Raw genomic sequence first — 21019 nt, 5'->3', positions numbered from 1 at the left:
TAGACACCCCAACTTTTACACGGGAAGACACCCGAGGACACCAAAACCTGCATTCCTGTACCCGTGAAAATCTACGAAAGCATATATATATATATATATATATATATATATATATATATATATATATATATATATATATATATATTCCTGCCAGAGAATGGTTACACCACGACAGACTTTAACACCAACCCAGAGAATGTTACCATGCTTGAGCCACATTAAAAGTCAGCCATGATTAACTTAAGTTTCTCTAACTCCAAAAGGTCAAAAGGATGACAAATTTTCCTGGGAACTGGTTGTCCATACTTGTGTATTCTGGGTGCTGTGTGACTCACGGAGATTGGATGCACATCAGAACGCATCTGGTGTGCATCTGACTTCTGAAAAATGCTCAATTATTCTTAAGAGTCAAATTAGAGTGCAAAAACCTACATGAATTAACAAATGTTACAAGTTTAAAGGTTCTGGATAAGCAACTGTTCAGCAGTGCCAAGAACAGATGGAAGCCTTGCATTTGGCTGTGTCCTTTGGCTAATTAAACAATACATGGCCTTTTAAATGGGGGGGGTGCTATAGTGGTTGTTTGTTACTATGTTATATATTTTTGCGCTTTTATATTGTAAACCACAAAGGCCCAAACTATATACTATTTCTTAAAAACTTGAATTTGCCTAAAGGACCCATGCGACTGACTTTACCAATGACAAGAATGTCTGTTTTATTTACTGAATAGGCATATTGCCTGCACCATTCTCACACAATGTCACATTTGCATGGGAGTCCTGACACTGCAGGCATTTTATCATGAAAAAAAACATGTGAGAATGGGGGTATTTCACTGAAATAATTTGTGTGAATAAATGGCTGCATGTCTGCATTTAAGTTAAGACTGGCTTCAGATGGACAAATCAGAGCTAACATCACAAGTCTACGAAAATATTCAGAGTTGCCTTAATCTCAATTCCCTTTAGTTCTAAGAAGGGGGAAATCAGTTCTTCCAATCTTCATTTTAGCTTTGTTTTGACATTTTTCTCCCCCCCCCCCAAAAAAAAAATTCAGATTAGTACAGAAAAACAGTCCAAAAATTTGGAGGTATCCTTTTTTTATCTAATAATGGCTGTGTTTATATGAGCCATTCGAAGGAAATTGAACACATCTGATGGCGTGGAAAGCTGGGGAACACTCCCAAATCTTCCAGTGCCGAAAGTCTGCCATAAATGAAGTGACAGTGCTGGAATTTGGTTACAAACCACTAAATAAAACCTCATTTATGATCAGATGGAAAAGCAATACAGTGTATTACAAGAAATGTCATACTTTATTAATCCCGTCTTAGGCCTGTGGACCAAATGCCACCTGTAAGCAGTGTAATCTTTCCAGCCGATATTCTTGGGGTCGTGCCACAAGGTACGCACCTGTGGAAGAAGTTAAAAAACAACACTTCAGTGAGTGATTTGCATTAACAAGTGGGGCAAATCCAATTCCTATAAACTCTGTCTTTTCGATAGAAACCACAACCCACATTTTAAATGCGCTGCCATAGTTTCTATGCCCCCCTCCAGTTTGGTCAGTTAATATGAGATGTTCATTCTGCAGCTTTCCCAGCTAAATGCTGTTGTGATTAGACAGGGAGCAGAGGGAGTGTTGCATATTTTGGGTAGCTGTAAAGGGTTCACTGTCTTTCTATACAAAGGGACCCCTGGGCTGCTCAGGGTTGGATAAAAACCCATTTGGCAAAAGTATTCCCAAGCGCAGTACAGTGTTACCTCAGAAGTCGAACGGAATCCATTCCGGAAGTCCGTTCAGCTTCCAAAACGTTCGGAAACCAAAACACAGCTTCCGATTGGCTGCAGGAAACTCCTGCAGCCAATAAGAAGCCGTGGAAGCCACCCGGGACGTTTGTGTTCCAAAAAAAGTTCATAAACCAGAACACTCATTTCCAGGTTTGCGGTGTGTGGGACCCAAAACATTAGACTTGCAAGGCATTCGTGATCCAAGGTACCAAACTGTACTTTCTCCTGCAAAGAGCAAGTGACAACAATTCACTAATATGGGAGAAAATAATTGGACACAGGGTCACTATTGAAGTCAAACCTGGAGGTGGAGGCTTCTTGGGCCTAATCCCGGCCAAAAGTTTCCAAGACAATATCCAATTAAAAAAAAATTGAATGAAATAAAAACTTGGCCATTGATTGATCATTATAATGAAAGATAGGACCAAAACAATGGTTTCCAATGCTATGTCATGATGGTATATGAGAAGGGGACAATTCGAAGAACACTTAGCTGAATGTGACTCATACATCTCTTACCTGTCCAGGTGTGTTTCCTGTATGCCAAAGGGCATTTCTCAAATGTTCGCCAGTGCCAGTTGTAGAGTTCACTACTTTAAGTGATACCCCTGAGTAGCCATAAGCTCTGGTGGGCTTGTCCTCCCAATATGTCTGGGAAATTTGTTTCCACATCAGGACATAGAAGCGACTGCTGGACTGGTAGCCAAAGACAAACCCAGCATAGTCATCATCCCGGTCTGTGTTGACATAGAACGTACCACTGAAGTCAACAGAACTGAACTCATCATAACCTGGAGGAGGGTAGAAAATGTACGGTAGGTGTTCAGTTCCCAAAGGGATTGCTGAGAATTTGGGCAGAAACAAGCTAGACATTTAGTCTCAGGCACTTGCCATTACTTTCTATTTTGATGCTATTTGATTTGGTTCACCCCTTCTTTCTCCAATCATATTATCAGTTCTTTTTCTAGGCTTTATCAATTACACCCTTTCTGTTACTTCATACTTGCTTTATAATGAAATCATTTTTAAATAGGCATATTTATTGATGCACATATGGACCTTGATATAGGAAGGACCTTCACATTTTTCAGTTCAGTTCTACAGCCATGAAAAACAAAACTTCAAAATATTTAAAAAGAAAAAAGTGACAATTACAGAATGATTTTGAAATGCTTGTATACCACATGCAAGAGCAATATTATGGGTTATGTCCTACAGCCTTATGCAGAAAGATTAATACATTCCATCCAGTCACACACACACACACACACACTCCAATGTAAATCATCTATGAATGCTAACTTGTTATTAGGCAGCTTTTTATTATTGCCAAACATTCCTCAGAAGTTATCTGTGCTTCCAACTTTTCCAAATCCATTTCAGAATGTTAAGTTTAAAAGAGATTCTTAAACTGAACATATAAACTGCCTCATAATATGCTATGAGGGTCTGTTTCAAGAAAACAAAGTCCAAAAAGCTACTGGGTTCATGGAAGCCCTTGTGAAACACTAAACTCTGTCCTCTTGGTGTAATTCTGTTCATATCATCAATTAATCAATTGATTAATTTGAATCATACTCACCTACAGCTATGCCAGGATCTGAGTTAGCCGTCTGTACCAGTTCTTTGCCCTGATGTCGAATAACCCAATTTGGGTCAATCTGAGCTGTTCCTTTAGGATCCAATGGGACCATCTGGAACTTTCTGAAATCAGTTTCACTAATGGCATCATTTTCAGGACAAACATCAAAAATATCTGGGACTTTGTCATTGTCAAAGTCATCTTTGCAGATGTCACCTCGGCCATCACCTAAAATGCACACAAAACATTGAATGATTTTCACGTTATATTCACACATCTCTCTTTCTGTAGGAAGAAGCCATGTTTGACAGGAAGGAAGGAAGCAGCCATGCCACCTTCTTAGACAACAGAATTAAATTTAAGGGAAGAAGGGCTACCATCTTCCATTCCAGGGGAATGGAATGGATAGCGCAGTGGGTGAGTTGCAAGGGACCTTGGTGGGTGACTACTCCAACCTTCTGTGCAAGATGGGATCTGCAGAGCAGACAGGACTGTGCAAATCTGGGGATGGGCCCAGGCCATCTGGGAAATCAGTTGCTGACAAAAACAAATGACTCCCTTATAACCTAACAAGCCAGGAGAACCACAATATTAAAAAGGAGCTTTGGAATTTTAAAACTCCATATTATCTCCATGTCATCAGATGCCTTCAGCATTGTTCTGTCATGAATACTTAAGACTGTGACCATGTACTTTTGTCACATCTGTAGCAAATGAGTGAAGAAGGCATTACAGTAAATCATATTAAAACAGCTCTTGGCTACTCTTTATTTATGAGAGACTGTGAGAGAGGGAGGGAGGGAGAGCAGTGATAAGCTATGGGATAAATAATAATTCCCCCCCAAAAAAACTTGGAATGTGGCTATAATGAAATCTTGAGTGATTAATGTGGTGTTTAAGACAGAGTCATTCAAGTGAACAGAGACTGCAACCACCAGATCTGTTATAAGGAAGCCCTGATGTTGGCAATGTGGTAAATAATTTGCAAGCTGTGTGTACTAGAATGTTATATTTATACTGGTTTGGGTTAAACAGTTATTTGGGTTGAAGAACAGTTGACATTCAAATAAATGTCAAAACAACAAAACTGAAATGTCACAAATATGTTTTCTGTGTTCACAGACAACATGCAAATCCTGTTCCACAAGTCCTTTTTAAAGGCGCGCACACACATTCTACAACATTTTCCCCAAACTTTTTTCTTTGATAAGGAAATACAATTCCTGTGTTTCTCTCCAATCATGAGGACACTAAACTGGGGGGGGGGGGAATGATGAGAATCTCAGCCAATTATGTTTATGCAGATTCCCTTATTGTTGTCTGCATTCATTTCTCTTATCAATAGAGACTCATACCACATGTTTCGCAGGCATGTTTCATTAGAACACTGTCTCTCTACTCCAATCTTCTATTCTAATCCTCAAGGACAGACTTTGTTATGGAACTGCCAAAAAAGTTTTTTTTTAAAAAAATACAGAGTCAAGCATCTCAGATGCTTTTTGTAGTTCATTCTGTGAGAAAATGGCTCCACATTCCACGGACTGACTGGCTGGCTGGTTGCCAAGTTGAACTCCAAATTCTGACCAGCTGTATGCTCCTGAACGTGTTTATCTTTACACTTAAGGGGGAAAGTGTATGTTCCCAGTTTTATTCTCTTGCCAACATCAAAGAAGCAATTTCTTTGTCCAAATGAGGTTTTAATTTTTCACCACATATGTTTCTTACGTTCCCTGTGGTGCTGATTGCTGACAAGGCTGTTTTTTCATCAAAAAGTTTAGAAAGCATCTGCCCCACCAGCCATGACCACAGGCTCCTTGGAGGTCTGCTTTCTGGAAGATGGTTGTTCAGGACACAGTAAAATTCTGCCTTATTTCTTGACCCTAGATTCAAATGACACTGCAGAGTATCTGTCACAGAACAGCTAACTGGTGAGAAATCTAAGCTCCACCTGCTCTGTGTGATTAGAGACATAACTGGGCAGAATACGTAAGTGGGCAGGATCTGTTGTGGTGTTAACCCGAGAGCCAGTGTTGTGTACTGTCTGCTAAGAAGCAGGGAGAGCCAGATTCAAATTCCCCACTCAGCTATGAGGTCACTGGATGACCTTGAGGCAGCTGGCTTATGGATTGGCTCACTCGTTTTCAAAGCACTACTTTCAAATATATTCAAACTAGTTAGTAAGATTACTCCAGGCAGAAAACCCTCATAAAGATTTCAGCAAACAGATGTGTTTGGGTGTACCTTTGATGAGCTAAGGGATGCTAAACATATTCTTGCATAACTATTTGACTTTTAGAAGACATCTGAAGGCAGCCCTGTTCAGGGAAGTTTTTAATGGTTTTTTTTTAATTGTATTTTTAATATTTTGTCGGGAGCCGTCCAGAGTGGCTGAGGCAACCCAGTCAAATGGGTGGCTATTAATAGTAATAATAATAACAATAATAGTAGTAGTAATAATAATAATAATAATAATAATAATAATAATAATAATGCTACTTTTATTAGTCATCTCACTTCAGTACTCTGTTCGAGCTATAATTCTTTGCAGAAGTTATTAATCCCAGTTTTCTTTCTTAGCTTCTCAAAGAATATTTTATGAAGATGTCTCATAAACAAGCTGTACGGATGTTTTTTCATTACAGTATTGTCAGATTCTACTACAAAGGGATGCTCTGAGCATCACAAAACAGTCATGGCCCTCCTGCTTGATCACCTACAAAATCAACTTGCTAATGCCATTGCGCTTAAAAGAAGTACACCATTAAAAGGAGACCACCTGTGAATTCTCCAGACCTAGGAATACTTTCAGAACTGGATGCAACACTACAGGCATGCCAGCAGCTGGGTGCAAACACACCTGGACAGACTCATCTGTGATAGAAACAAGTCAAACTTTGATCAGCTTTCCAACACATATGCCAAGCAAGTAGCAGATGCTATGGTAGGGCTGCACTGCTGACCTCCACTCCCTGTGGATGAGTCACTGCTGCAAACCAAGATGGATGGAGAACAAGGCAAAAACACTGTGCAAATACACTGGCTGAGCCAACCTGGCATTTCTGCTGGCATGTTTTCACTAGGCCAACCTCGCCGCCACCTCCGCTGTCCTGCTCTCAGTCCCAGTATGCAGCACCGATTCAGCTGGAGAGAGATCAAAGGCACCACACCATCTACTGCTGGGCTCAGCTTGGATTGAGAGGACCATCTTTAGTCTTCACTCAAGAAACCCCCAAGTCTATGGCACTAACAAATCTACCATGGCATAAGCTTTCATGGACTGCAGCAGGAAAGATGGGCTTCTGGCCCTCTAGATGTTGTCAGCTTCCAATTCCCAACAACCTCAGCCAGCATGGTAGAGATGATGTGAGTTGTAGTCTAGCAACATCTGGAGGGGAATAGGTTCTCCATCCCTGGAGCACACCATTGTATGCCTGAAGGTGACTGTAGTCCACAAAAGGATATGCCACCGTATATGTCTTTAAAATCTTACCATCGGAATCCTTCTGGTCAGGGTTGTATGTGAGTCGGCAGTTGTCCCGGTCGTCTGGGATGCCATCGTTGTCATCATCAGAATCACAAGCATCCCCTTTACCATCTTTGTCATGGTCAGCCTGATTGGCATTGGAAATGTACGGACAATTGTCTTTATTATTCTGGTGGCCATCTTCATCTATGTCTTGATTGTTGTCACACTGATCACCAACCAGGTCATTGTCCACATCAGTCTAAAGGTGGGGACAGGAAACAAGATTTGAATTTTTGAAACAGTGAACCAAAAAAGGCGGGGGAACCACATGATCACACTGTTAATGGTTCCCTTCAGAAATGTTAATGTATAATGAAGGCAATCTGAAAAGTAATATTCTATAAACATACTGAGATATCCCAAATTTGCAAAATAGATTCTTATTTCAAATTCCTCATTTAAATCTACTGACTCTTAAGCCGATACCCTTAATTACTTACTTACTTTTATTTACCTTTTGTATTTATATCCCACTGCAGGAGGCAGTGGAAGACAGGAGTGCCTGGCATGCTCTGGTCCATGGGGTCACGAAGAGTCGGACACGACTAAACAACTAAACAACAAATTTATATCCCACCTGGGACACGGGTGGCGTTGTGGGTTAAACCACAGAGCCTAGGACTTGCCGGTTGGAAGGTCGGCGGTTCGAATCCCTGCGACGGGGTGAGCTCCCGTTGCTCAATCCCTGCTCCTGCCAACCTAGCAGTTCGAAAGCACGTCAAAGTGCAAGTAGATAAATAGGTACCCCTCCTGTGGGAAGGTAAACGGTGTTTCCATGTGCTGCTCTGGTTCACCAGAAGCAGCTTAGTCATGCTGGCCACATGACCCGGAAGCTGTACGCCGACTCCCTCGGCCAATAAAGCGAGATGAGCACCGCAGCCCCAGAGTCGGTCCCGACTGGACCTAATGGTCAGGGGTCCCTTTACCTTTACATTTTTTAGTCCTAAAAGCAAACAGATGCAAGCCCATAGGATCCCTCCAATTTTAATGGAAGGACGAAATGTGTCATTTATCAGAAGTTTGCGAAGTATGGTTTCTATGTGATTTCTTGCATAGAACAGAGGCTGGCTAAACTGAAAAAGTAGATTATCAGGGTAGGTGGTGGTATGCTTGAAGAGATGTTTTCTAACTGATCTTTAACTCATACAATTTTTCCAACATAACATTAATTCTTCCAGAATCGTGGTCTTTTCTTTCTTTTTTGCATCTGTTTTCATACTGTAAGCATTTGGCATCTGCCCCCAAAGTATCTGTTAAGAAGAGTGCAAGATGAAAATGCAATGCAGGCATTTTAATGAATGAAATTGGTGCCAACACACAGGAAGACCTTTGACGTCCTCAACAGATCTCAGTTCTAGCCTTAGGCCCCTTTGTAAGATTTTGCAGATGAGAAAAGTGGCGCTGCTCTCGTGAGAAACTTCTCTTGCCTAGGCAGCATTCTTATGTTATGAGTGACTGCTATTGACCTCAGCTGCTTTCGGGGTTTTTATGTATATATATGCCCCGAGAAGCCAACGGCAATAACTTTGCGCAATTAGAAATTCCAGACCATTCACCAAATCAAAGGCAAAGCTGTTGTGTCAGAGCTTTGAAAACTTGAAAAGCTGAACTCTTTCTTTTTTAAAATAACCTGGGCATTCAATTTACCTCAAACCATGCAGTTTGCCACCAACATTTGCCTTTAATATAAACATGTGCCCTGTGACTGAACAGAACCATATTAATTCTACGTAAACTGGGTGGTTTCCCCTCCCACTTCCCGAATAGAATTACAAGTAAGTCTAGAACGTAGCATTTCTGAAATGCAGAGCTGGAAAGCCCATTGTGGTCTGGGAGTTGTGTTACCCATTTTAAAGTGCCTGGTGGGCCAAATAAAAAAGCACATACATATACATAATCTCTCCCAGAGGCACACAGTTTGTTTCACACATAAATCTCATGTGCTCCCCACCTTCTCCTTCATCAGAACCAACCTGGCAAGAAACTAGTGACAATCAGAAAGGGGTGATCTCTTGTATATATTGGGGCTTAATTGAGAAAGGGAAATGGGTGACACTGTGGTCTAAACCACTGAACCTCTTGGGCTTGCTGATTAGAAGGTTGACAGTTGGAATCCCCATGACAGGGTGAGCTCCCGTTGCTCTGTCTCAGCTCCTGCCAACCTAGCACTTCGAAAGCACACCACTTCAAGTCCATAAATCGGTACCACTGTAGCAGGAAAGCAAACAGCATTTCTGTGCATTCTGGTTTCCGTCTCAGTGTTCCATTGCACCAGAAGTGGTTTAGTCATGCTGGCCACATGACCCTGAAAGCTGTCTGTGGACAAATGCAGGCTCCCTCAGCATGAAGCAAGATGAGCACCATACCCCATAGTCAAGTTTGACTGGACTTGACCGTCCAGGGGTCCTTTTTTTACTTTTAATTGAGAAAATAGCAGGAGATGTTCCTGGGGTGAAACTGGGAGTCAGATTTTCTGAGTTGACATGCACAGGATTCTAGTGGTGGATGACTTGGAACTGAATGTGTGAGCTGCCTCCATTGAAAATATTGCAGGCTGGGAGTGGAATCTCCACATGTGGTGTTGGATGTATGATGTCACACATACAAGTCATCACCTCACAGGGTGGTTGCTGGATGCATGTATGAACTCAAACTAGAAGACTCCCTGTTAGGAAGAGGGATGGAAGGCTATTCATGAACAAAAGCTCTTCTTTATTCTAGCTTCCCTGCATCTTGAAACAATCTACCCCCAAAAGCATATAATTGGAACACTGAGTATCTCTGCAATAACAAAAACCTTGTTTACCCCTAAATCCAACCAGGTATGAATTTAGATCTTGAAAAGGGGAGAAAGGAACAACAAGCCTTGCTGAAATATCCCTCAAAGCAGGCAAAAGGCAGCCTGTGTTAATAGTACACAGTACGGTGTAGTGGTACCTCTACAAGGGTGAAGGCAGAGGTTCTTCACATCCATACAGTCGTCCCCCCATGTATATGCTACTTACCTGATCAGGATTGTGCACCAGTGGGCAGTTATCGCAGTGATCACCAACTCCATCTCCATCTGTATCTCTCTGGTCTGTGTTGTAGACATATGGGCAGTTATCGCGTTCATTGAAAACATCTGCCAGGATGGGAAAAAAGCAATTCAAACAAAAGCGTTATGTACAGATTCCACTTGCATCAAGCAACATGCACTGGTTTCCAGGAAACTAGCACAACCATGAATGAGAATTTTCCCCATTTCATTCTCACTGGAAACTAAGTGTGTCCAAGAGACAATGATGGGACCATGGTCACCCAGTGAGCTTTTGTATTTAAGCCTGGTCTCTCCATGCTAGGTGGCACACATTATATCTTGAACTGATAGCACTACTGCTTTGTCCTTTTCTTGTTAACTGGGGTGTGCTTGTCTTGCTGTGCCTTCCCTAAGTTACAACCCCTTTTATACAAGGCTATAAATGCTATAAAGTCTGTAGGGTTGTACTAGCTGGTCCCATGGTTGGTGAAATACTTTTAGGATGGCTCTTTCCCTAATTCAGCTCTGTGGTGACCCCATTCTGCCCAACTCTTGGTCACATAAAAGATTTGCCTGACACATTTTCTGGTGACAGTGAGAAGGTAAGAACAAAACCATTCTATTTTGTGACAAATCAATTGATGACCTATGAGCTTCCATTCTCAATTGAAGGTAGTCGATTCATCCAGACCTTTCAAGATAGGGCAGTCCAACTTTTCAGATTTTATCCAATAGTGATTGGGAGAGAGCAATACTCTGATGGGCAGCTTATGAAACAACTTGGACCAAGGCAAACAGTTTCCTGAAGCAGCAAAATGAGGTCTGATCCAAATCTTGTGGTTTGTGCAGTCCCCTAGAATATTTTTATTGTTTGAACTCTGTGTAAACAGTCCAGAGGAATCTGTTGATTAGGCGGTCAACAAATGTCCTAAATCAATACTATAAAATTTACTATGAAATGTATCCCCTGACCTGCCCTGAGGTTTATGCAGTTTGTTTTAGATTTCAGATTTCATTTATTTTTTAGTAATAAAAGTTTTTGCTGATTCTTACAATATTTGGAGGAGATGAGAAGAAAACCCTTTCCAGGAATACTGGTTTATATATTTTTATTTTTATTGCAATGATATATATTTTGATTGTAAGCTGCCTTGGATATTTAGATATGTCTAAATAAATAACCACGAGGGTTAATGGAAACTCCATACTATGGAAAACCTTCAGGGGTTTTAGAGATCTACTGATACACACACCCAACACTTTACACATTTATTGAATCAAATCTGAGGCTTAACAGGTTTTTTTCTCCAGTGCTGAAAACTGGGATTCATCTGCCAGGAAATGCAGCAGCAACATCCCTCTAAGGACACTGAAGCTTCTGCTTCCAAGTCATGCCAAAAACCACAAGCCTAGAGGCATTCCAAAAACACCAAAGATATTTAGGTTGGTAGGTTTTTTTCAGTACTGGGCTACTGTTCAGGTCAGGTTTGCCAGTTTAATAACCTGAAATGTCACTGTTGGTTTTTTCCTCCTTCCTGAGCCAAAAATGTAACTTGGGATCCTTATTATTCTAGCATCCAAAAGAAATTTCCTTTTTTCTCCTAAGGCGTTTTGGCAAACACATTGGGTGAAGACATTTGATTTGGCTGGCGATTCAAGTGTGGCTCTTCATGCCAGCATATTTGACAGCATAAATAATTAGAAAGAATATGGGTATTGCTGGGCCATAATTTTCATTACTTCTGAAATTATTATATCAAGTGAATGTTATATTCTTAAAAATGGGACCTGGGTTCTTAAAGAGTACCTTTCCCGTTATAAGATCATTAAAGATTTGTCAGAGAGACTATGCAAATAGTCCATTCTGTTCCAGAACTGGTTTGAGGAAATGGCAAAAACTTTACCATGAAATTATTTGCCCAGTAAACCTCACCAAACCATAAGTTTTAGGTACACCACTAATATTTCGTTTGATTAAGAAATCCTTCATAAACATAACTGGTGGTTGAAACTGCTTGCTTTCCTCTTCTCTTCTCCTGCCCCCCTCAGCAATATATCACAGCTTTTATAGCTTACATATAGGAGGGGTGTTTAAAATGAGAGTCATCATAGCGTCCTCTTTTTTGCAAATGAGGCAACCCTATCCTTTGCCTTCAATGCATGGATTGATTTGATAGAGTTGTTCACAAGGGTGAGAGCAATAGCTTATTTTGAACCAGTTTCTCCCACATTGAACAGAAACAAAATATATGAGAATGAATAAGAATTTACCATCGCCATCAATATCCACGGCACATGCATCGCCCTCTCCATTATTATCGGTGTCAATCTGAGCAGGATTGTGCACATAGGGGCAATTATCACAGCGGTCACCAACTTCGTCCTTGTCATAATCAAATTGACGGGGATTAAAAATCAGGGGGCAGTTGTCCTAAAATAGGGAAAAGATTAAAGAAAAGATGTGTAAGCATAGCTCAGAGACCATTATATTTCCAATCAACCTTTTCCCTTTCTGTAAATCAAATAGCATATACCTACTGGGGTTCCCAAGGGTTTCATGTAAATACTGCTAATAATAGTAAATTAGCATCAAATGAGGCATATGTAAGACTATCACTCTCTCACACACTCTGCTAGACTCAATGTCTTTCAACCTTTCCCCATATGAATACGCCAACAAAACAGCTGTAAAAATCCCATAGAGTGTGCCATTCTTTGAGAATTTCTGTTGGTCTGAAATGTGGAACAAGTAATGATCAGCGACATCTGTAAGCAATAGTGGTATCCCAAATGGTACAGTTTAAATTCTGATATCTGACAACAGACGTAGAGAAATGAGAATGCAGCAAATATACCAACAACTTCTTAATGGTGTCCATATTTATTTCCTCTGAAAGGAGAAGATGGGTTAATGAAAACAAGCTTACTTTATCATCCTCAACACCATCGTTATCATCATCCTCATCACAGGCGTCTCCCTTTCCATCTTTATCGAAGTCTTCTTGTCCAGAATTAGGCAGAAGAGGACAGTTATCCTGTAAAAACAGACAACCCCAGATTGGCACACGCTTCTATTTCACAAATTGATAATAATGCCAAACTCTGACTAAATGTTTGTATGCCTCTCCGGAGACTAAAATACGGCACTGGGCAAATTCAAAACGGGAATTTTGAAGTCTTTTCTAAAGTCAACATGCATATGTATTCAATTAATTTTCACACACTTTTAGGCAGCCTTTGGTTTGTGTTGGATTATATTGCTAAAGTGGAATGATATCCGATGATGGTTACCACCTTATATTTTTGCTAGATTGCTTTAAAGGAAAGCATTTAACCTTTATTAAATCAACATATGTACTACAAAAATAATGGGTTTGGCTTTTGGGAAGAACCTCCCCTAAATGAATTCCGCATGTTTGAGTTTTGTTTTTTGTCTTTTAATGAAAGCAGTTCCTGATTCTTCTTGAATCAAATGAAGTACGTCCTGGTGACAGGAATCAAAAAGAAAGAAAGAATGAACCATATATGCTGAGTTGGTCACATTAACAAATGAGCAGACATTAGCCAGGGCAGAAAGAATTTGACATCTCAATTGTATGCTCAAGGAACATTTAATACTCCCTCCCTGTTCATGGAAAAGCAGGAAAAGAGAAATCCATTACTAGATCCATCCCCCAGGCTTATAAAGTCACATTCAGCTTCAAGTTACAAGCATTTCTCGCAGTTTAAAGTAAGTTTAAATTAAGGCACAAAATTCTGGTTTGTTTCGATTCACTTGCTGTTGGGGTGTGATATACTTTGGTGCTGTATTGTTTTTGACTGTATTGGTTTGATAAAGGGTGTCTTCAGCACTTACTCGTCTGCTTTTCACTGGTTTATTTGGTTAACCTGTTGAGAGGGTATGTTATCAGTAACCTCACTAAGCTGTATTTTGTGATGAAAGGATGGTGTAGCAAGGTGACAGAAGCACTGCTCTTGCATGAAGCAATGGGCTGCCCCGAGACCTCCGGGTATAGGGCAGTATATAAATTCTAATTCTAACAACAATACATTGTGCATTCAACTATTTCACTGGAATGATCCCAATTCTGACATGTCCATCCAGTCATATCTTTTTGGTGGATCATAAGAGGAATATAATTTTGGTAGACTAGGAGCCCAAAATGGACAGATTCTCTAAACTGAGAGACCTACCAACCTTGGAAAAATATTTATTTCAACAGTGGCTAACAAATCATTCAGAAAATGATGGTCACCGGAGGCTATCACTAGACTTGCCCTTCATCAACTGCCCTTCATTGAGACATTTATGGTGTTTCCATTGCTTCTTACTTACTTTTATGCAGTGATAAGTTGCATTGGCAGCACAGACCAAGTTATGATTGGGCCATCCATCCAGATCAGAATCTTCACCACAAATGAATCCATCACCAGCATAGCCTGTCCTACATTCACACTTGTACATGGGGTCACTGAAATGCCCAAGGTAGATGCACTCGGCTGACCTGTGACAGTTGTGTGTCTTGTCTTTGCAAGGATTGGCAGGTTCACATACCTGAAAAAGCAAATCATCATCATTCAGACCATGCTTCTGTAGGGGCATAAGGGTCTGGGGCTAAATTAAGCTAAATAACTGCAGCACCAGACCCAGCTAAATTGGAGGAGGAGACAGTGATGCTTTGATGCAAGGTATCCCATTTTACTTTCTCTAAATAAATTTATTGTGAGCTACAGGGACATGAGCTTGTTTATTATATATTTGCTTTGATGTCATCCTCATCATAGCAAGTTACAATACTTGAAAAGAATTCGCAGGATGCTTTCTGCAGTACAGGTGACTTTAGGAACAGGACAATATATGGTGGCTGGGACCAGGAAAACCTGCCTGGAATGGCTGGGACCACAACAGTATCTGTGGGTGAGAATTGTGCTAACAACACAAGAGAAGAGATGCTTAGGAGGGCAAGACCTACTCAGTTCCACATAGTGCTGGAAAAACCATTCAAAGCCAAATTTGAATTCAACTAAGTTGGCCCAAAATGTCTGTTTTTCAAATGCCTTGTTTTAAACAGTTTTCAGTACCGATAGTCAAGCAGGCAACACACTACCCTCAAATGACACATGAAGCATCCAAAATATCTGATTATTCAGAAGAGTAGATAAACAGCAGTTTTAGTTTCCCATAATATTGTTGAGCTTTGAGCCACACATCCTTTAGCTGGGCCCAGATTTAACAACCTTTTATTAAAATCCTGGGCAGAGCCTCAAGGAACATTTCCTTGCTGACTGAGCTAATTAGCTGCACACGTTTGTCAATGCAGTAATTATGAGTAATGCTTTATTTAACTAAAGAGTCGCCTTAAGCAGAATTCACAAAAATTCTCTTACATTTGCTGATTCTGGATGTCATTAACTAACGTAAATCAACCCCACCCATTTCCTTTGCAGCAGTTTCAGGATGTAGCACCAAACCAGCTATTTAGCTGCCTTTGGGTTTTTGTTTTTGTTTTTACATAGAGAGACAGCCTAATGGACTGTGATTTCTTTTCCACAAGTCCTGACTGGTACTTCTGTATTGCTATTGTTTTGATTGACAGCTTTGCTAGAGTAGTTTAATATTAACGGATGTTTCACATTTAGACTTCACAGACCGTGTCAGCCAGAACATGGAGAACTATGAAGGGACTGAGTAAAACCCAATGAAACTATTTTAAAATGAGGGTGGGGAATGTCTTTTTATCAAATCTAATTTAGTTGCATTTTCTCGTGTTCACTGAATAAAGATCTCCCCAAAATGACCTATTTCATACAGAGTGTGTCAAACAATCCCTTATATTAATTGTGCTGGTTCTCAAGTGCAATGCATTAAGAATATGTTAGTGAAGAACCTGTGGCTGAAGGGCTAACATAAGAACAGGCTTTCTGGATCAGACCATAGACCCATCTGCTCCAGTATTTTGTTCTCACAAGATGAGCATGAGAAGCCCAGAAACCAGTGGCGTAGCGTGGGTTATCAGCACCCGGGGCAAGGCAAGTAATTTGTGCCCCCTAACCCATGGATTTGCGCCCCCTAACCCGTGGATTTCCCTAACCCCCAGATGTTGCGCCTGGTGTGGCCGCCCCCCCCCCTGCACCCCTCACACTACGCCACTGCCAGAAACAGAACATGAGCGTGAGAGCACTCTCCCTGTTTGTGTTCAGTCAGAGAGGCATATTGCCTTTGTTACCGGGGATAATGTATAGCTATCACAACTAGTAGCCTTTCCATAGATTTCTCTAATCCCATTTTAAAATCATCCAAGTTAGCAGCCATCATTACATTGTGTGCTATGTGAAGAATTAATCACTTGCCTCTTATGCACTGTTACACCTTCTTGGCCCTTTTCAATTGGCCTTTTTTTTAATATAAAGAAATGACTTTTGAGATAAATTTATTAAAAAGTTTGGAGTGGTTTTGAATGCCAGGTTTCCAATCTAAGGAGTACATTATTAAACATGCAAGCTGCACTCTTGCTCATTTCGAGATGCTCCAAGACAATGAAGTCTTCAGGACTGATACTTCATCACCCTCTTTGTGCCATACTTTCATAGCAGATGTATCACATTTTCCATCCCGTTACTGGCCTTCGTTCAAGAGCACTTACTTGTTTTTCTTTCTTGGCAGCCTCTAGGCCCACCCCATAAGGCTGACTTCCTTTGTAGCGAGGAGGGCATGGCAAGCAATGGAATCCAGGATTGGTGTTTACACAACGGTGGTTCTGATTTAACTTAAAGCAAACGTCTGGCACTACTGCACACTGCAAAAAACAAATACACACACACACACACAACCAGAAAGAAGTATTGAGTTATATCACTGAGGAACCTCCAACGAAGTTGGCTAAGTGTTTCCATTGGGTGGGGTCAAAACAGCATTTCTGTATGAACCAAAACTGTGTCTACCTCATCAAGGTCTTCGCAGACTGTTCCGTTTCCAAGGTAACCAGCAGGACATGCACCACAGGACCAAGAACCATCCGGGAAGCTGTTGCATTCTGCTCCGGGAAAGCAAGGGTTTGACAAACATCCATCTGCCAAAGCAAGGGGAAAGAGCATTAATTGTGCCAGTACTAAGCCAATCTCCTTATCTGAATACAGAGGAAGAAAAACAGCTTTACATCATTTCTATATTAAATCTCCTCACCCACTTTGAAGCAACTGTATTAAAATTTACTACAAATATATTTTATACCAGTCCCAGATCGACGATGCCCAAAGGACAAGTTGTATACGAAGGCACAGCAGTAAGGATGGAGTATGTCTGAAACTGCCAGCTCAAAATGTCTACTCCAGACTGGAAGCCACTCTCCAGTTTCAGGCAGGTGCCTTTCTTAGCACTCTCAGCCAAGATCCTTCTAACTGGCACTGACTGAATCTCAGAGAAGGAATTCAATATAGCATTAAGGAAATTGTTCTGTCAGGCTTGTGCTAGCGGAGCAATCTCTCCTCTCCTTCCCCTGTGCACTGTTCTTGGCGTTCTTCTGACACACACATCCCAAGCCAATCAGTGGGAGTGGGGAGAAAGCCCCATTGTGCTGGCAAGTCCTTGTGTGAGCTTCCACAGGCAGGACCCATTAGCTGAACCCAGCCCAAAGCCTGCTGCATACAAATCCTATGTTCTGCCACTGTGCAGTTGCTGCTCCAACAATCGTAGGCTGGTCTAGCAGAATGGTTTGGAGTACCAGATCCCATGTGAGACATGAAGTATACTTGGGTATCTTTGTTTAGAACACAGCTAACTATCCAGCACATTCCACACTCACCTATTGGACAATCCTGTTTGTTGCACATATCATGCTGTATGACATCTCCCATACATGCCTTTCCACCATACTGAGGCTCTGGGCTGTTGCAGAGACGAGATCTTTCCCGAATGCCTCCGCCACAGGTAACAGTGCATGCAGACCAAGGAGACCAAGGGCTCCATCGACCATTGACTGGAGTAGGACAGGCAACAGGAAAAATTAGCATGGGCAAGCACAGTACAGTTAAGAAAACACTGACCACACAGAGTGGTGTCATTCAGTGATGTCAAGAAGTTATTTCACCTGGCCACTTCACTAGTACAATGAATACAAATTGTCTTTCTGGTCTAGTCAAGGAACCTGAAAAGAATCTGCTCAAATTGCAAATCTGCTCAAACTGCAAATTCTGTTTTGGTCATAATCCACAATCCTCCTACTCAGAAGTACCCCATTCACTTCAATGGGGTAACTAAAACAAATGGGTTGTAGATGGCAGCCTCTTCAGTCCCCTGAATCCAATAAGACAACTGGCACTCCGGAAGGAAAATGCAGTGCAAGAAAGAATGCATATTTTTGCCCACATAGTAATCTACCCCAGGTTTCTCTCCACATGACTTTGCCCATGCATATATACAAATACATGCAACAAATCTGAATTATGTCATTTTCATAGAAAAGACTGGGTGTGATTTTGCAAGTGGGATTCAGATGCACCCTGGCAAATTCAGATTGCACAATCAAAGAAGATTTGATGCTCTTACACAACAAATCTGCTTTACCCTCGCATCCAACCCCCCCCCCCCAAAAAAAACCCAATACATTTTGCAGTACAGAAATTGATGGAGGAAAGATCTGGAAGATGCTGTTATATAGCCTCCTAATCAGAATGAATGCTCACTATAAAGCTGACATTGTCTAACCTCCCTGAAAACTGTAGGCAAACAAATCAGGAAGAATGATCAACAAATAGGTTGTGAAGAAGCAATTAGTAGTTGAAAGGTAGATATCAGTTTATGAAAACATTGCACATCCTCAGGCTATAGCAGTTTCAGCCCATTTTCATTGAAATAAACATAATAGGAAGATGCAAATTTCATTACATAAGATTGAGGTTCTTCTATTTGAATTTCATTACTGGTTACATATGAAACTGTAGACTTCACTCTCCTGCTAGAACATGCTTTTCATGTAGATGTTAAACTCAAATAATGAGAATAATGTTAGGCTTCCATTATAGAACATCAATTATAGAACATCTACACTATCCAATATAAACCTAGGAAACCTCTGAGCAAATAGTGGACCCCTACATAGGTGAGTTCCATTGATTTCAGTGTGACTTACTGCCTCATAAATGTGCACAGAAATGCAGCCTAAGTCTAGTAGAATGTTATGATATTCTATTCAGTAGTGGACCATGTGGTGGAGCACCATGGGTCACCTGACTTCTGCATCACTACCTCTTACCAGAAATTGGAGGCAGTAGAGTGAGTTGATCTGGTGTTCTCACTGGTGCATTTCCACCATGCCAACTCATGCTTCCCCCCTCTACCTCCTGGTAGACCAGAGGTCAGATGAGTGATGCCACCCACACCACCTGTTACATAATTTATTTATTGCCTTGCTCAGCAACCAGCTTTCCAGAAGGGGTTCTTTGAAAAGTGAGTAAAAAGTTGCCCGTTCAAGGCAGACCCTCTAAAATAGTGTGCCGGAAAGTTCTACTGCCATAGATTCCTTTATGGCATGCATACTTTTTATCACTTTATCTGAAGTGCCAAGTAGATGTGGATTCAGTCTAACAGAGCCCCAGTTGCTGATCCCAAATGTATAGGTTAGGTTATTTCAGCTTGAGTAATGTTGACATCTAGACTGCAGCCTTATCAGAGGCTGAATGCAAACCAAAACACTTACTCGGACATGGGACACCTTCACATTCTTTTGTTTCCCTTCCGCTTCCTTTGCAGCCTTTCCCACCCATCTGTGGGATGGGGGAATTGCAGAGACGTATGCGAGTTATGTTGCCTACCCCGCAGGTCACAGAACAGGAAGACCAAGGGGACCAGTGGCTCCAGCCGCCATCTTGCCGTACTGATCAAGGAGAGAAAAAGAATCACAGTTCAAGGCCCTGTCCCTAAATCCTCAAAGGCTCTAATGGAAATTCCCCTTTAATGCCTAGCAACGTAAGGAAAACTGTATCTGCGGTACAAATACCACTGGCAGCTGTGATTATCTGACAGTCCACACCAACTTTCAGCCATGTCTATCAGTGTCAAAGTGGCCATATGTTTACTGCCCCCATGTGCTAACCATAGCTGGATAGTTCTATGTGGGACACAAAGAGAGGTGTCCTCACCTGTCAATTATCTATTATCTACCTCTTTGCCTTGTGGGTAAGGAGAGTAGTTCAGGTCACATCTAAACATCTGATGAATCTAAAAAAAAGTCACACAAGCTCTTTCATGCGTGGATGTGTTTCTTTTGCATACAAGATTGATTCCAGGTGAGTAGCATTTGCTTGTTTGAGAAGCAAAGGAGAAGTTACAAAGATAAAAGCTTGACATTACAAACACTCACTGCGATTGTCGCATTTCCCGAGGGAACAGGTTCTTGTTTGAATGGAGGGCCCTCGGCAAGTATTGCTGGTGACATCGCAGGACCTTCCTCGTTGCTGGGTTCCAGATCCACAAGTGACAGAGCATTCTGTCCATTCAGACCAGGGTGACCAGCCTTCTTCACTGTCGTCAGCTGCAAATCAGAAGAATCATAGAGGTGCCCTGAACGGTCTTGTTCACATGTAAAAGCCTGCTGGAATTTGCAGATACATTAGGGAGCCAAAAAATAAGCCAAAATAAACAGGTGAACCAATGCATCTGTTGGGTTAGCTCTTCAAAGCTTAAGCCCATAGACAGCCTGAAGCACTGAATAGACACAGCCCAACTAGCTACACATTATTATTGTTGGCATTGTTTGACTTACACATCACTATCAAAGCATATTGTCCATTTGGTCTGTAAAGCTATGTGCTCCAATAGTGTTCTGTGTTGGGGCTGCTCACAAGTATTCAAATTCTGGACAATTGTCAAGAAATGACCAAAATACTCAAACATCACATTCCAGCCTCACTGCCACTTTGTTTACAAAATCTATGGGGCAAACAATTTGAAAGGTTTCAGCTCTCAGGAACTCTTGACGTGGCTACTACTGGCTGCCAAAACCTCAGTTGCCCCCAAATGGAAATCCTTACAGGACTTGTGATATTCGCTTTAGTATAATAATATGTGGATTTTAGCATTAACTGGGGGAAAAACAACTCAT

At 41.3% G+C, this 21019-nt stretch overlaps 1 protein-coding gene across 1 annotated transcript in view; it reads right to left on the bottom strand.

Annotated features, from left to right (window-relative positions):
* The window catches only part of THBS2 (thrombospondin 2), a 45222-nt gene that overhangs the window by 6901 nt on the left and 17302 nt on the right, over positions 1–21019 (bottom strand). The window contains exons 8-20 of the mRNA XM_081904747.1: positions 20279–20449; positions 19616–19792; positions 17723–17896; positions 16863–16990; positions 16565–16717; positions 14257–14475; positions 12848–12955; positions 12192–12351; positions 9907–10025; positions 6866–7100; positions 3376–3603; positions 2313–2584; positions 1318–1415 (exon numbers count right to left, since the gene is read on the bottom strand). Coding sequence (XP_081760873.1) covers positions 1318–1415; positions 2313–2584; positions 3376–3603; positions 6866–7100; positions 9907–10025; positions 12192–12351; positions 12848–12955; positions 14257–14475; positions 16565–16717; positions 16863–16990; positions 17723–17896; positions 19616–19792; positions 20279–20449 — 2242 coding nt within the window. The remainder of the gene's footprint in view (positions 1–1317; positions 1416–2312; positions 2585–3375; positions 3604–6865; positions 7101–9906; positions 10026–12191; positions 12352–12847; positions 12956–14256; positions 14476–16564; positions 16718–16862; positions 16991–17722; positions 17897–19615; positions 19793–20278; positions 20450–21019) is intronic.

Source organism: Podarcis melisellensis (assembly GCF_964234715.1).
Source record: "Podarcis melisellensis genome assembly, chromosome: 3".
Taxonomy (NCBI): Eukaryota; Metazoa; Chordata; class Lepidosauria; order Squamata; family Lacertidae; genus Podarcis; species Podarcis melisellensis.
The sequence above is the reverse complement of the archived record's forward strand: the minus strand, read 5'-3'. Positions and strand labels throughout refer to the sequence as shown.